The sequence below is a fragment of the Ictalurus punctatus genome, chromosome 1, assembly GCF_001660625.3.
Source record: "Ictalurus punctatus breed USDA103 chromosome 1, Coco_2.0, whole genome shotgun sequence".
Classification (NCBI taxonomy): Eukaryota; Metazoa; Chordata; class Actinopteri; order Siluriformes; family Ictaluridae; genus Ictalurus; species Ictalurus punctatus.
The window spans coordinates 7,675,776-7,693,015 of NC_030416.2; the positions used below are offsets into that span (position 1 = coordinate 7,675,776).

Below are 17,240 nucleotides of genomic sequence, written 5' to 3' on the forward strand. Positions count from 1 at the left end.
TTCGTTGCCTTGTTCTTTTTTTATTATTTATTTATTTATTTATTTATTTTCCCACAGTATGTCTCTTGCTACCACTTTTTTTTTTTCCAGCTTTGAATACGCATTGTCTCATCAGTGCTGGGTCTCTATGCCAGCTGGAGGGAAGCTTTATGTATATTCTGAATGTCTGGATACAAAAGATCATTCTGGGGATGAGAGAGAGAGAGGGGTGGAGGGTGTCTTTAGCCTTGGCAGCTTGAGTGCTATAAAATTCTTGCCAGTAAAGCATTTTTGCCATTGAATCTGAAATGGTAACGGGATAAAAGCCAGGTCAGTGTGTGTGAGTGTGCGTTTCACAGCTGGCGTCCTAGGAATACCAGAAGTATTGTAATATCCCTGCAAATTTACCCATAAGCCCTTTCCTGTGATGCCCAGCTATGTACATCCAACCCATGGCATGAACAGAACAGCGAAGCAAAAGGTCTGCTAGAGGATGAATAAATCTAATAACTGGACTGAGAAAGTGAACGAGAGAGTGGAAACACAGAGAGAGAGAGAGAGAGAGAGAGAGAGAGAGAGAAGTAGCGAAAGACGGGCAATCCTGAGCAATGGAGCGAGAACGCGGGATGAAATGAAGCGTTTGGAGGCGAGCGAGCTTCAGGGAGTGATATGGTTGAAATATGGCAGTGGGATAGATGGGCGTTAAAGAACATGAAGGTCACAGAGAGCGACAGAGTGAAAGACAGTCAGAGAGAGAGAGAGAGAGAGAGAATGAGAGTGGGGGGGAAAGATAAGACACCGAGCCAAGCAGACTGCGAGCAAATGTAGTGATGGAAGCGTGGAAATGAGAGCATAAGCAGCATAAATAGAAGATCAAACGCAGGAGGAAGGAGCGTTTGCCACTGCAGGACGCCCGCGGAGCGAGGACGGGAGAAATTGAGGCAGGCATGAGGAGAAAGGGAAGGAAGGAAATGAGAAAAGAAATGAGCATCAACTGCTGATGTGTAATTACAGCAGTGGGGACTAGAGAAAGATGTTCTGTGCTTTTTCTCCTCATCATGTTGACTTCACTGTCTTCTTTCATTCTGCTTTCTCTCTCGCTCTCTCTTTCTCATTCTCTATTTCTCTCTCTGTTTCTCTTTATGTCTCTGTCTCGCAGACAAAACCCAGCTGATTATACTCTAAGCCTGAGCTGCAGAACAAATCAACAATATGGAGCTGGAACCAAACAGAAGTCTTTGTTAGAGAGATTGAATAAGCTAGGAAAGAGAGAAACAGACGGCGCTATAATGCAAAAGTGAAATTTATATATAGACACACACACACACACACACACACACACACACACATATATATAGGGACAGAGAAACTGACTAAAAGGATAAAGACAGTGAGACCAAGAAAGGCCGCTGTAGGAAGGAAGGACACAGGAGGGAGGAGAGAGAGAAAAAAACGAGGGATTAGGCTACAGAAGGAGGTTTTGGTGGGGATTGAGTGTGTAGGTGTGAAAGAGACAGAGAATAAGATTAGACCAGAAAAGCAGGCAGTGGGAGAGCGAATTATGAGGGTTCAAAGCCAAGAATAGGATAGATAGAGAGAAATGGGGACAGGAAAAGGAAATAAAGGAAAGATTGGAGGAACGACAGAGAGGTAATGAAGAGAAGGGGGTTATAAAGGATTATGTAGTATTTATAGCCATGGCATCTTTTTTTTTTTTTTTTTTTTTTTTTTTTTAACACTGTATTCGACTGGCATCAAGTGCGATTCCTCAGAGAGAAGCAAGTTTTAATTTTGGCTCGGCGAGACTGAGATAGAGATAGATGGAAGAGAAAGTAGGAGATGAAGAGAAAGAATCTGTCATCTCCAGCAACACATATCCCCACAGAGTTTACTGATTATGTGGAGCTAATGAAGGTTTACACACACACACACACACACACACACACACACACACACACACACACACACACACACACACACACACACACACACACACACACACACACACACACACAAACTGTAGAAAATCCACTGATTATTAGGACTTCATTTTCAAAGGCATACACCACACACTCTCTCTCTCTCTCTCTCTCTCTCTCTCTCTCTCTCTTTCTCTCAAGTACTCATTATACTTCAGGTGGTCTGAACAGATGTGTCTGTAATCATTGAAAATTGGAGAGCGAGAGAAAGAGGAATGTGATAAGAAGACGACGGAAGAAAGGGTCAATTAATACAAAGTGGCTTTCACTCTTTCACCAGATGGAAGAATAAAACAGAGGACGAGTTCTGAGAGAATGAATAGATGAGGGCGTAGTTGTCCTCCATCCTCAAAGATGATGCACCATTTTTTTTTTTCAGGTTTTTTTTTTCAGGTTTATGTCTCAAGATATGGGTGATTCCACAATTTGTGTCCCACTGATATTGTCCCTCCAAATATGTACACTGATCAGCTATAACATTAAAACCACTGTAATATCATGTAGGTCCTCCTTGTGCCAGCAAAACATCTCTGACCCGTTGAGGCATGAACTGCACAAGACCTCTGAATGTGTGCTATGGTATATGGCACCAAGACGTTAGCAGCAGATCCTTTAAGTCCTGTAAGTTGCGAGGTGGGGCCTCCTAGGATTGGACTTATTTGTCCAGGACGTCCCACAGATACTCGATCGGATTGAGATCTGGGGAATTTGGAGTACAAGTCAACACCTTGAATTCTTTGTCATGTTCCTCAAACCATTCCTGAACAATTTTTGCAGTGTGGCAGGGCGCATTATCCTGCTGAAAAAGAGGCCACTGACATTAGGGAACACCGTTGCCAGGAAGGGGTGTACTTGGCCTGTAGCAATGTTTAGGTAGGTGGTATGTGTCAAAGTAACATCCATGTGAATGCCAGGACCCAAAGTTTCCCAGGGGAACATTACACAGAGTGTCACACTGCCCCCGCCGGCTTGCCTTCTTCCCATAGTGCATCCTGGTGCCAACTCTTGTAAGTGACACACAGGCACCCGGCTGTCCACATGATGAAAACGAAAACGTGATTCATCCGCCGGTCTGTAGCTACATAGCCCCATATGCAGCAAGTTGTAATGTGCTGTGTGTTCTGAAACCTTTCTGTCATAGCCAGCATGAACTTTTTCAACAATTTGCACTACAGTAGCTTTTCTGTGGGTTCGGACCAAACAGGCTAGCCTTCGCTCCCCACACACATCAGTGAGCCCATGATCCTGTCACCAGTTCACCGGTTCTCCTTCTTTGGACCACTTTTGGTACGTACTAACCACTGTATACCGGGAACACCCCACAACACCTTTCATTTTGATCACGTTTTGGCCCAGTCAAAGCCATCCGTCTAGCCATCCCAATTTGGCCCTTGTCAAAGCTGCTCAGATCCTTACACTTGCCCATTTTTCTTGCTTCCAACACAACAACATATCCCACCCCTTGACAAGTGCCATTGTAACGAGACAATCAAAGGTATTCAGTGTTATTTTGGTATAGTACAGCAGTATTTGTTTTTGGTTGACGCAACTAATTTGAAGTCGTTGTCTTATTGTGTCTTATATTATTCTAAAGAAAACCATACTTACCATTTAACAGTGTTTCTTGAAACTTGTGGATCATTTAGATGGAAATATAGTGTGTGTGTGTGTGCACTATGTGGTGGCGATATGCGTCCCTGATTGTGCAGAGGCTGTAACTCAGCCCTGTAATCCTTTCTTGGTGACTGATAGTGTAGATTTACTGTACTCTGTACCTGGCATTCTCCCAGCTCCCTAAATCCTATTTGCCTACACCTCCCATAATTCAGCGCTGCTTCTCACAGACACATTACACCCATCCCACCATGGCCTTGTTTATTCAATCCGTATGCTCTTTATTTATTTATTTGTTCTATTGGAAACGATGGCCTGTCTCTCTCGCACTTGGGTCTATGAAATTAGGGCTGTTTTTCACTATGCCGAGAAGGTGCTGATGTGTTTTTCAGAGCAGTTTTGCCGCATTGGCACGTCGCCCCCATCTGGTGGAGACGTTGAGTGCATGCGAACATGATTTTCTTTTCTAATTTTTTTTTCTCCCCCAGCTAAATTGACATGCTTTTCAGAGCAGTCCTGCATTGATTGCTTTACCCGCAAGTTTAACCCATTTCCCAAGGATGTTAATTGTGTTTGTGTTATTGTGGCTTGATTTTAATGGGGTCAGGATTAATCCATCTCCTACAGGTCTTGGAGTTTCACTTCTCACAATAGCCTACCCACGATGCACCCACCACATCGCACACATTTCCCGAGATGAGACGTTACTGACGGAGCCTACGTTCGTGTTGTATGTCTTACAGCTGTGGAAATCTCTACAGCCATCCATCTTCTCTTGTAGGATATGCTTTCAGCATCTCAGTCTACACAAGCTGGCACTTTGTTGGGCATGGGATTGGTCGGGCAGATTTAGTCATTTGTTTTGCCACTCTTGCTACTTCATTTCCTTCGTTTATGTGGTGAGGAGGCAGCTGGCAGATGCTTTTAACAGACCCTCAATTAGCAATGTTTTTGTTTGACTTCCAAGTCAAAACTGCATCGCCACTCTTGTCGCGGGTTCCCTGATGTTTGTTCCCGATCCGCTGCGAAGTCTTTCATCACTGTGACTTCACTGCCAAGCCTTCGCTTGATGTATAGAACAATTAGGGCTCATTAAAACAATAGCAGCCCAGTCTGTAGGTGCCAAAGTGCTGACTAATCACAGTCGTTAGAATAATCATTGTAATGGCATTGGCATCGGCCATCGCCCAAATATCAATCACAGTATTGATGAGCGGAATGGAAGTCGTAATGACAAGGACAATTGTTGGGAGGAATAAAGGTCTCTCTTTTCCTATTCACCCATTTTATCCTTCTTTCCTTTTTTTATTTCAGCTCAATACCTCGCTTGATAATGTTTTATTACCCTTCAAGCTTTCCATGGTGAATGTAGTGGTATGGTCTCTAAACCTGATTAAGTCGGACTAAATCAAATTTAAATGAAGTCAGAGGACCAGGACAAATAGCAGTGGGCGATTCACACTGCCAAATATCTCCCTGCTATCAGCTGGTCTTTCACTTCCCTCCATTTCTGCTTATTCCGCCTCTGTAGTTTTTTTTTTTGTTTTGTTTTTTTTGTTTTTTCCTGGGCATGAAGGATGTGAACGAGACATTTATGGCTCTGTAGGCGTACGGCTACCTCAGCAGTTCTTGTGAAGCTATAGCTCTTGATTGACAGCTCTGATGGTGTGCAGCTTCATGGATATCCAGAGAAAACACCACCTGGCATGGAGGATAACAGGTGCACTAGCAATATGTTCAGATTACCTGGGGTATTAAGTCGCGTGCTTTCCTGTTTCGTTCCCAACTCAGCGCCGCTCTAGAGTAGTTAGCTGATTAATTGGCCCTTACGACTCAAGAAGTCAGTAAGCCAGTCAGCTCAGGTGGTTTGGTGGGAGAAATGACCTCAGGAGCTTTGGTAGTCCTACAAAGATCATCCTGATGTCCAATATCCATCAAACTCTACAGATGTATAAACATCTTGTATAGTTTGGGGGCTAGGCTATAACATCAGATAGGCAGTAGCGACCTCGGTGTCAGCACTGCGGATAATTGCATTTTGCCAGAGACTCGCGTCCAGGGGCTTTATTTGTGCAGCCAGGCTAATAGCACGCTGTGCAAGTTGCGAAAGCCTTGGCCAGACGCTGCTTAGTTAAACATTAGCAATGCAGCACTGGCTTCAGCAAATCCTGCAAAAGCCCAGAATATGGAAATGCAAAAAATTGAGAAATCCAATGCCATGTGCCAGTGAGCACATTAGAGGTCCTCGGCTGCCAGCACACCACAGAATCTGTGAGTGGGGAAACCGGTTCAAAAATGGACACTGCACCAGTTTTCACCGATTCTGAGAATCAAGTTTCTTGAAAGCAATCCAGTAATACCTGAAGTGTGCACTTTTGTTCCAGAAGTCTGGATCTGAGCAATTATAAGCAACAGGTCTTTATGGGAAGAAGTAAACGACAATTTCAAAGTATACAACTCCTCCTAAATTATTGGCACCCCTCAACTGAATGGGCAAAAATGGTCATAAAGAACTAGCGTTACACACAATGATTGAAATGGACGATTTAAAGTTTTTAAGCATGCATGCTGTTACTGCATATGTTATATACTTAAGTTTTTATTTGAGGTTTTTTTCCTGTGTAGAGTTCAAGAGTGTAGTGTCTGCCACTAATAAAATAGAGAAAGAGCTAGCGAGCTGTACATCGTCATGAGATAAGGGATAATCATTGAAAGGCAGTGTATGATCTGTATGTTGTTTGTCTGCTTTTATTGAAAAAAAATGTGGAAAGCCGTGTGAACAGACTGAACAGATCGTCAGCCCACACTCATGGAGAAGAATAACAATTATGATTGTGAGCTAACCAACATATTTATAATTGATGTTTCTTTCTTCCTCTCTCTCTCTCTCTCTCTCTCTCTCTGTCTCAGCACGGAGTCAGGCGGTGCAGGCTGAAAATGTGACAGTTCTCGAGGGCGGTACAGCGCAGATCTCCTGCCGCCTCCAGAACTATGACGGCTCCATAGTGGTCATCCAGAACCCGCGCAGGCAGACGCTGTTCTTTAACGGCACACGAGGTGAGCACAGCACACCATCAGGTCAGAGATCGACATTCAAGCATTTGTTAAATAACAAAAAAAAACATGCTTATACAAAGGATTGGGCTTGAAGTGAACACCTGGAGTGAATAGGTGAGAATGAAGAGCAGAGTCTAGTTTCTTGAAAGCTATCCTCAATAGCTGGAGTGTGCAATCTTATTCCACACCATGCTTTCAGTGTGGAACTGACCAATTTATGAGCAACAGGATTTCTCTTTTGTGGGAAGAATTCTAACAACCAAAACAACAAGTGTAACTCGGTAGGTAAATGATTGGCAGCCCTTCAACCAAACAGGTAAAAATTATTGGGCCTCATTTATCAATCATTTAGTAAAGTTGCATGCAAATCTTTGACACACGCCAGACCGAACTGAAAAGTTTCAGAAACGCTGACCACCACCCCCCCCCCACCCCCCCCCCCCCTGTTTATGCGAGAGAGTTTTATTAAGAGACACATGCATTGCACAACTGATTTGCATCTGATGATGGCAAGAATGTTCCGTAAAAGGCACTCAACAGCATAACAACTCTTTTTGAAAAGGCCGGAATATGGTGCTGAATTACAGAAAAGGTGAAGTAGATCTAAAAATTCTCACAGTACTCTAGCGTTCCGTTCTGCCGGCAGAATGGAAATCAACTGATCAGACATTTTCAACACGTATAACCAAATGGATTATTTTATTGTCTGTTATAGGATTAATCAGGACACTGTTGGGTTTCTGTGTGTAGAGTATCGTGACTCTGTGTTTAGCTGCTGATGAGCAGGCCGATGGGAAATGGGAGGGGTGTGAGCCCTGTGCTGGGAAAACAATTCACAGCTTTCCACAATAACACTGGTACAGAGATAAAATGGACAGCACAACTAAAGCTTTTTTGATAGTAAACCACCATATACAGCTGCCACAATACAATTTAAACCTGGATCATTTAAACCTAGTAGGCTTTGTAAAAACAATACTTATGAAAAACTGCAAATTATTAAAGCCCCGAGCGTCTACTTTCATATGAGTCATTGAGCATTACTGTGGAATGTGACATCACAAATAAAGTCAGTGCTGATCACAGGCACTCCCAAAACAGTCAGAAATGTAATTTTTTGGCCTCTGGTAAAAAAAATAAAAGATAAGTGAGGCAAAAAGAAAATGGTTTGACATGAATGCAGAGGGGGAAAAAATCTACTGTGATCAAGCGATCGTAGATGCCAAGCACACCACATGGGGAAACCTCTATTTTTATTTACTTCAAAGCAAAGTGTCTTCAAGAAATTTCTCGGCCAGAAATGTTCTCACATACCAGTGCACCCTGGCCAATGTCTTAATGCAAAAGCAAGAGCTCGGAAGTCACTTACACTGCTTTTATCACAGGAGCAACAACACCACAGCTCTGTTTATGACACTCTTCATTTGTAAAACTGAACACTGTAGTTCCATATTTGTATAAAAGAGTCGTTCAAACCTGAACTGTTCTGTATGCATACAGTTCTTTTAGGAGTTACATAGGCAAGTATAAAGTCTGAAACTCGAACCCTTCCCATTATAAATTGACCCTAAAAGTGGAATTGGGAGCAATCTTGAGCATTACATTAGGATTTAAGGTCTATGTCTAAGGAACAAGAATATTACAGCACAATGAAATTCTTTTCTTCGCATATCCCAGCTTGTCAGGAAGTTGGGGTCAGAGCACAGGGTCAGCCATGATACAGCGCCCCTGGAGCAGAGAGGGTTAAGGGCCTTGCTCAAGGGCCCAACAACTTGCTGTGTGCCATGACACAAAGATGGCTGTCGTAGATAAACCAAGTAAATAATAAACAAATTTTTTTTAAAAAAATGGTTTTGCAGTGCCAATGCATAGAACCATTTGCCGTGGAATGACCCAGTAGTAGTAGTATCATACACAGGCTTGGGGAGTAACGGAATACATGTATCGGCGTTACGTAATCAATACAAAAAACTTGTAACTGTAATCTGTTACAGTTACATAAAAAAAAAACTAAGTAATTGGACTACAGGTACATTAATAAAAATAAAAAAAAGGAATAATATCATGATTACTCATCTCTTTCGAGCACCAACGCTGATGGCACACCCGCTAATAAAAACACAGGCTCCAGTTGTGCCCATGAGAGAGAGAGAGAAAAGGACGGAGACACAGAGGATCAGCTTTCCCTGTCGATCAATGAACGCCCGAGTAAAAGTGCAGAAAGGCATTTTAAGACTTCTTGGATTTCAAGAGGTATGATCATTGCACACAGAAAATGTTTTGTGAGTTTTGTTCCAAATCGGGCAGAGAAATTGCAGGGAAAACGGATTTCATTACAGGAGCGAACCATTTCAAGAAAGAGACCATGAGAAAACAGGGTGATAGTCGAAAGCATAAACAAGCTCGTGACTATGTAATCGCAGAGTGCTCCAGAAAAAAAAAACATGTGCACTACACGACCGAATGGAAGGAGCTGAAAATAAAATTCAACCTCGCCTATATGATTGCATGTGAAGAACTGCCTTTCACCAGATTTGCCTCTCAGATATTACTAACGAAGAAAAATCGACCGGATGTGTGCAAGACGTATGACAACGACTCAGCATGTGTGATGAGCAGAAAGCATCCAGTTAAGATATTGCTTGTCTGACCAATTTTGGCTACTCAGCGTGAACATTGCTTTTTTTTTTTTAGCTCAAAACGAGATCAAATCAAAAGTATGCAATTCACCCTTGAACGACTGTATCAGGATCAGCACAGTCGGCCCATCACTTGAACAGTTTGATCCTGAACCATGTGTCAAACGCTGGCTTTCTGCAAAACAGAGGAGGAGGCCAAACTACACTTAATGACCAAGTGATGCTGACATAATTATTATTAAAGAACAATTCTTTGTGACTGTATATAGTTCTCAATTCGGAAAAGGTGTTCAGTTCCCATGAAAATGCTGACGCTATAAAAGGAGGCCAGATGTACACACATGACAGGATGACTGAAAGTAAGTGTTTTAAAAATTTCTAAACGTAACTTCATTTGGCACCATTTTTTTTTCTTATAGGAGCCAATGGCTCCATCCATCCATCCATCCATCTTCTATACCGCTTATCCTTTTCAGGGTCATGGGGAAACCTGGAGCCTATCCCAGGAAGCATTGGGCGCAAGGCGGGGTACACCCTGGACAGGGTGCCAATCCAACGCAGGGCACAATCACATACACATTTACACAACCATTCATACACTACAGACACTTTAGACATGCCAATCAGCCTACCATGCATGTCTTTGGACTGGGGGAGGAAACCGGAGGACCCGGAGGAAACCCCCGCAGCACGGGGAGAACATGCAAACTCCACACACACAGGGCCACGGTGGGAATCGAACCCCCGACCCTGGAGGTGTGAGGCGAACGTGCTAACCACTAATAGACAGCTGCATGATTATAGTTCTGGTTCTCTTTTACCAACTGTGACTCACATGAGGAACAAATCTATTTATTTGAGCTCTAAATAAAAGTATTTTAGATTATTTTGCTTTTCTCTTGCTCATTAGGGATACATTCACACGTTCAAATCTGTATCCTGTGTTTTATATGTTTCTGTAAAGCTGCTTTGAGACACTGTCCATTGTTAAAAGCACTATACAAATAAAATTTAATTGAATCGAATTGAACTTTAGGGTGTTTTCACACCTAGTTTGTTTGAGCCCTCCAAACTCTCTCAGAGCGGTTCAGCGTGTATATGTGAACAAACCGAGTGATCTCAGACCCTCCCCTAAAAAGGACCCAAAAGCGAACCATCCTCAGCCCACCTCCGGAGGTGGTCTGAGGTACAGTTTGTTTGTGGGTCCGTTTGTGGTTCGATTTCTTCATGATATGTGAACACAATGAGGTCCCAGTCCGCTTTGCATTTCATTTCGACATGTGTACCTGGAGGCTTGCCATACCTGCAGCCATGTTGTGTCACTGCTGAAAACAACACAAAACTTTTCATTATGTCAAGTCACGGGGTCATGTGGTCTCAGGAGGAGAGCTGTGCACTTTGGAAAGAGGATTGCGTTAAACGTCAACTATCCTCAGCACATAAGAACATAAAAGTGTTTCTTTTGTTTTCTCAAAAAATGAAGGAAAGAGGCTATAACAGAACAGTGCTACAATGCCGGGTAAAAGTAAAAAGCAACTACAACAAAAGTACGTGAGCACCCGTGATAAAATGCGTCGAAATGAAGGATTCCTGTCCCTTCTATGAGGACTTGGATGAAGTTTTGGATGCAGTCTGGGGTCTGACTTCTTATGAGGTTGTGAGAAAGGGTCTGAGATCACTTCAGTGCTGAAGAGGACCAAAAAAGAACCGGGTTCTCTTTTGAGTCCACTATATTGTGAGCACCAAAAGGACTGAGGTCACTTTCGGCCGGTTCCCTTTCTGGTTCACTTTAAGTGAACTGGGTTTGCTTCTTTTAAAATGAACTATATGTGAAAACACCCTTATTTACATATGTGACCTTGAAGTAATCCAAAAACTTATCAGATTACATTACTTTCATACTGTGATACTTCGATTATGTTACTGATGACATTTTTTTATGAAGTAATTTGTAACTTTAACGGAATACATTTATAAAGGAACCCTCCCGACCCTGATCACAGCAGTAGCAGTAGTAGTGTAGTAGACAGGTTGAAAAGTGTTGAAAATGAGATGTATTCTTTAGTTGAGCCAAGGTAGATGTTAAGATCATGACATGGTGCTGAAGTGAGAGTCTAGGTCCAGCTCGCTTGATTGGATGCTGTCAGTCAGTCATTTTTCCACCAGTGAAATGCTTTGAAGATGGAGCTATGCTGATATTGCAGGTTCCTTCCTTGACAGAGCTTTTATCATCATTTTGTCACCGTTTGTCTTTTTATATTACTTTGAACAGATTCATTCTGAAGGCCTCTTTAAAGTTTTGATTTTCTTTCTTTCTTTTTTTTTGCTGTCACTTTCACACATTTTTGGCATTTCTGCTAAAGTTAGTGTGTCGTAACACATTACGTTATCCCATTTTCTTCCAACCGCTTGGCCCTATCTAAAAGGACGTCATGGGGGGAGCAGCTGATTTAAAGGTTAAGGTTGATTAAATGTAAATAGATCTGTGTTCAGAAAGTTCAAGGTGAAAAAACTACTTCAATTTGCTCATTTCAATGGCAGTGAATCGCCTCTAATTTACAGCCCTATTTTAATTTATTTTTTTTAAAGAAAAAAAGAAAGAGTGTTCGGTCTAGTACAGTGTTTCTCAACGCAGAGATTGGAAAGGGGGCGCAAATTGTTTTCAAGAAAAAAACACAGACGGGGCATCGTTTGTGTACTCGGTGTATTTTATTGCTTTTCAAATAGAATGTGCATAAATGAAAAACCCCGTGTTCCCTCTCCCTCTGTATTTTCTTTTTGCTGGGGAGAGGTGGATCTTAGCCTGCCTTTTATTTAGCTGTCAGTGCAGACCAGTGTTGCCAACTTAGTGACTTTTCAGACCCCTTTAGTAACTTTTTTGCAAAAAAGCGCCTAGCGACAAATCTAGCGACTTTTTGGACAAACCTTAGCAACGTTCCAAATGTCAACAGTACTGTCCTGCAAGCGCAAGGTCTTACTTTCCCGCTGCGCTCTCACCTCTCTCTGAGTTTGCTCTGTTCAGTGAGGGGCTGAGAGCCAGAGATGTAACAATGTCATGAATAACGAGACGTGCACTTCGTCCAAATTGTGTATATATATGAATGTTTTTAACGCAAGACAAAAGTAATGCACCATGTTTTACATGTAAAATAGTCCGTGTTATTACAGCGTAGTTCTCTTGTTCAAATTAGTTATAATGTTCAGAAACATTTTATATCATTCATGTTCCACACCTGTCCGTTATATAGTTTTATAAAAGTTATTTTAAAAAATCATAAAAGTTATGAAAAGTAATTTAAAAAAGTACAAAAGCAAAAAAATCTATCTATCAAAAACAGATTTTAGAATAGGTTACATATAGACAGATTTTATATAGAATATAGGTAATCATTATAACCTGGTCTCCTTGAATTTGGGGCGGGGGGGAAGCGGGGTGCCACATGATAGGGTAGGCTTGGGGGGGCTTTAGTTACAAAAGGTTAAGAAGCTCTGGCCTAGTAATATCTGCAGATCCACAGTGACAGTGTCAGCTCATGGCTGGTCTAAATGCTGTGAGAGCGTCTCGGTTCACTACCTAATGGATTTTGATGGTGGATTTTAAATGAATGGTGAAGCAGAAATATCCCTTCAGCCCTGTAAGCACAGCCACCGATCAGGTCCGTGCATTTCCCCTGACCCTGTTCCGATTGTCTGACTATGAATGGTATGCAAATGAGGCGTGACTAAAGGTGACACGGGCTTGGACAATGCTCTGACATTTCGCTGCCATTTAGCATGTAGGAAGGCATTTATCTGTTTTAGAAGCAACTCTTTTCTTCTGTGCTAAACAGGGTTGAATGAATAGGTTCACTCAGATACAAGCAGGTCGTTACACATTAGCCACTTGCTTACTGACTCCCTTAGTTCCTCAGTTCCTCCTTTACGCACTCCCTCAGTCCGTATCTCATTAGCTCCCTTGTTTGGGCACTACAGAGGCTTGCATAAGTATTTGCCTGCCTTGAACTTCGTCCAGGTTTTTGAAGTGTTAAAGCCTGGAACTGAAATGCACTTTATTGGGATTATATGTCATACATCTATACAAACTAGCCCATAATAATGAAATGGTGGATATATCAATATAATTGGAAAATTATTGACATTGTAAATATTATGATTGCACAAGTATTAACACCCCCATACCCCCCTAGGTATGATGATCTCAAGCAGCATTTTATTATTTTATTAATTCCATGCTTATGCAAGGTAACTCATACTCATACTCTGGCTTTGCTTCCGTTAGCCACTACTACAGTACACTCCTCACTCAGCCTTAGCACACACTCTCAAGCACATCCACCTCACTTATCTCTAACTTTATGTTTCCTTCACATCTTCAGAAACATATTTTACTCCCTCTCTCAGTCACAAATTCTCTCAATACATGGCCTCTTCACTCCTTCATGCATTTACAGTAGTTACTCCCTCAGCCATCTCTTTACTTCCTCTCTCAATCAGTCACTGTCATTGAAGCCTCACTCCATCCATCCATTTTCTGTACTGCTTATCCTACACAGGGGGAGTCTGGGGCCTATCCTAGGGAACTCGTGCACAAGGCGGGGGACTCCCTGGACAGGGTGCCAACCCATCACAGGGCACAATCATACACACACACTCGCACACCAAGCCTACAGCGCATATATTTGGACTGGGGGAGGAAGTACCTGTAGGACTTGGAGGACGAAGCATGGGAAGAACATGCAGGCTCAGTGTACACAGGGTCGAGGTGGGATTCGAATCCCCAACCCTGGAGGTGTGAGGCAAACATGTTAACCACTAAGCCACTGTACCTCCCCGAATCCCACACACTCTTATACTCCCTGAATCTCTTGATAACTCACTCCCTTTCTCACTACATCACCATCTCACTTAATCCTTTCAGCCCTGGCACAATTCACCTGCTTACCTGGTCCCTGGTCCCTAACTCACAGCCTCAGTCATTCCCCTGCTCCTTCCCTCATTCATTCATAATACTCACTGACTCCTGACTTCACTGACTCCTTCATTTCTTCAAGTATTAATTTTCTACCTCAGTCGCTCCTTCGCTTCCTATCGGACACCCTCACTTCCTCACTCCTTACACACCTACTCACCCACTCATTCGTGAATTCTACAGTCCCTAATGAAGTATTTCTGTTGGTCACTCTCTCCATTATTCAGTCACTATCTCATTGTCCAAAGCTTGTAATTCCACTAAACAATTGCCTTATAGACCTGAAAAAATATCAGGGCTAGAAAATGCAGACATAAATTAAAGGTGCATTAGGTAAGAGTTGTGAAAAATAAGTCTCTTACGATTAAATGGCTGGAGATGAATAAGATTAGAATATTTTAAAAATTATTTCCTCATTGAACCAGCCCTCATTTCTACCATGTACACAAAGCTCCACCCCCAAAACTTATGATAGAGGTAGCATGCTAAGTAGAGTTCTAACTAGCAAGCACCGTCATGACGTTACTTTTTAAGCGCACCCGGACATTCAACAGTTTGAAAGCCAAGTCACAACTCGGGAACACGTGTAAACATGCAATTTCTCCTTGTAATTATATAGAACATGTGAAGGGGCGTTAGGGGGGGCGTGTCTGTAAAATGACTGGCAAGAGGTTTCCAAATTTTTGTACTATTAAGAAATGAAAAAATGGACTTTAAGTTTGTAGCTACGTCTGCAGGTGTGTCTGATGTGTGCAATTTCTGTATTAAATCCTCATTAAGATTGTGTAACTCATATCTATATCCACCCATAGCGCTTCACTCATGCCCTTGCTCACTCCATTCTGCCCTCCGTCCCTCCCACAGTCCCTCAGTGCCATGCCCATTCAGACTTCAGCTCACTCGTGTACCAGCTCTTTCAACCCTCATTCAATTCTTTCTCCCTCCCTCACTTTTACCATTCAGTCCCTAGTCTCACTTTCTGCCTCATTCACCCTTTATTTCACACACTCGCTCGCTCACTCTACTTCATTTCTCCACTCCATTCTCTCACTCCTATAGCCCCTCTGCTCACTGGCTTCGTGACGCTCCCATTCAGTCCTTACCGCACTTATACCTCCCTTCCACCCACACTCAATTCCTTTTTCTGTTGCTCACTCCCTCGCTAGTTTAAACTCTCTCACAGTGGACTGAAAATCATAAATAACCAGGACCGAAAAGCCCAGCCTACAGACATGCACATCTCAGGGCTCCAATTATTGTACATTTTGCGCATTGCACTGATTGCTTTGAGATGCTTCAAGAGAATAGGACAGACGTCCATTTGTGCTTCTACAGACGTCCGTTCCATTTTCGCTTGCCAGAAAAACAGAAGGCCATTCGGGAGAATGTTAGCCTTTAGTCAATATATAATGAGCCTACACTCACTGCCTTAGCTCACAATATCTGTTCCACTTATCATTATTTGTTATTATTCTCAATTTCCAACTATTGATTTTTTATCTGCTCCTTTACTAAAGGAAAAACTTCACTTCTCTTATCCATCCATCCCTTATTCTGCTCTCCCTGCAGGGCATTGATTACCTGTGTCAGCAGTTTGGCAAAACTTGTACTTTACCCTATCTTTCCTATATTCTTTATCCTCCTCTCCTCTGCTCCCCTCCACTGTCCTCTTTTCTCCTCCCTTCTTCTCTCTGCTCCTCTCCTCTCATGTCCTCTACTTTCCTCTCCTCTCCTCCCCTTTCCCCTCCTGTTCTCTCCTTTTTTTCTCCTCTCTTCTCCTTTCCACTCCGTCTTTCCTCCCTGCTCCTCCTCTCCTCTCCTTCCCTCTCTCCTCCTCTCCTCCTCTTTCCTCACCTCTCTGCTTCTCCTCTCCTGTCCTCTCCTCTCCTCCTCTCCTTCCCTTGTTCTCTCTTCTCTGCTCCTGTCCTCTCTTCCCCATTCCTTTCCCCTCTTGTCCTCTTCTCTTCTCTCTGCTCCTCTCCTCTCCGTATGGCTCTCCCTTCCTCCCTTCTCCTCTCCTCCCCTCACTTCTCTTACTCCTTCGCTCTCCTCTCCTCTTCTCTTCGCCCCTCTCTTCTTCTCTTCTCCCCTCTCTTTTCCTCTCCGCTTCTCCCCTCAACTCTCTGCCATGCTCTCCTCCCCTCTCTAATTCTCCCCTCCTCTTCTCTCCTCCTTTCTCCTCCCCTCTCTTCTTTCCTCTCCGCTTCTCCCTGCCCCTCTCCTCCTCTCTCCTCCCCTCTCTGCTTCTCCTCTCCCATCTTTTCTTCTCCTCTCCCTCCTCCCCTCCTCTTCTCTCTGCTTCTCCCCTCTTCTCTCCTCACCCATTCTTCTCCTCTCTTTTCTTCTCCTCCCCTCCTCTCTTCTCTCCTGTCCTCTCCTGTTCCTTTTATATCAGCTCATCTCTTGTTTTTTTTTTCTCATTTCCTTTATTGCCCGCTCCAGGTTTTGCGTCACCTCCTTTATGACGGTCGATAATCCCTCTGTTTTTGTCCAGGACCCAAAACTGTGGCATCTCATCTTCATCTCTGAGACTGCCTTGCTGGCTCTGTTCCATAGCCTCTCTTTATATTCTGTTCTCTCCCCTTATCTTTTACTTTATTTCAACAACCGTCCCTTCTTATTTACCCAACATCCTTCCTGCAGCTCAACCTAGATCTAAGCCCCTTGTCTCTGATTCTCTTTTCCTCTTCATAGATAGATAGCTAGATAGATAGATAGATAGAATAGATTAGGTCAATAGCTGTCGATGTGGTAAAGTGAAGTGCTCAGTTTCTATAGAAACTGGACATTTCAGACATTTTGGTGCTTCTATAGGATGTATATATTTGCCTCTCTTAATCTTCGTGTTCTGTCCTCTTTCTAGCGCTGTGTTTATCTCCTCATCTCAGTGTCTCACAGTCCTTCCCTGTCTATACTCTATATCATTTTCTCCCACAGCTGTCTCATTTAATAAAGATGAATAAGCCTTGCTAATAGCAGTGTATTAGCTCATATTAGCTTTCT

General features: G+C 42.9%; 1 protein-coding gene across 3 annotated transcripts in view; it reads left to right on the top strand.

The window, feature by feature from the left end:
- cadm4 (cell adhesion molecule 4) overlaps positions 1-17,240 on the top strand; it is a 186,683-nt gene that overhangs the window by 144,901 nt on the left and 24,542 nt on the right. For all 3 annotated transcript variants that reach the window (XM_017467795.3, XM_017467803.3, XM_017467786.3), the window contains exon 2: positions 6,483-6,629. In XM_017467795.3, the coding sequence (XP_017323284.1) occupies positions 6,483-6,629 (147 nt within the window). The remainder of the gene's footprint in view (positions 1-6,482; positions 6,630-17,240) is intronic.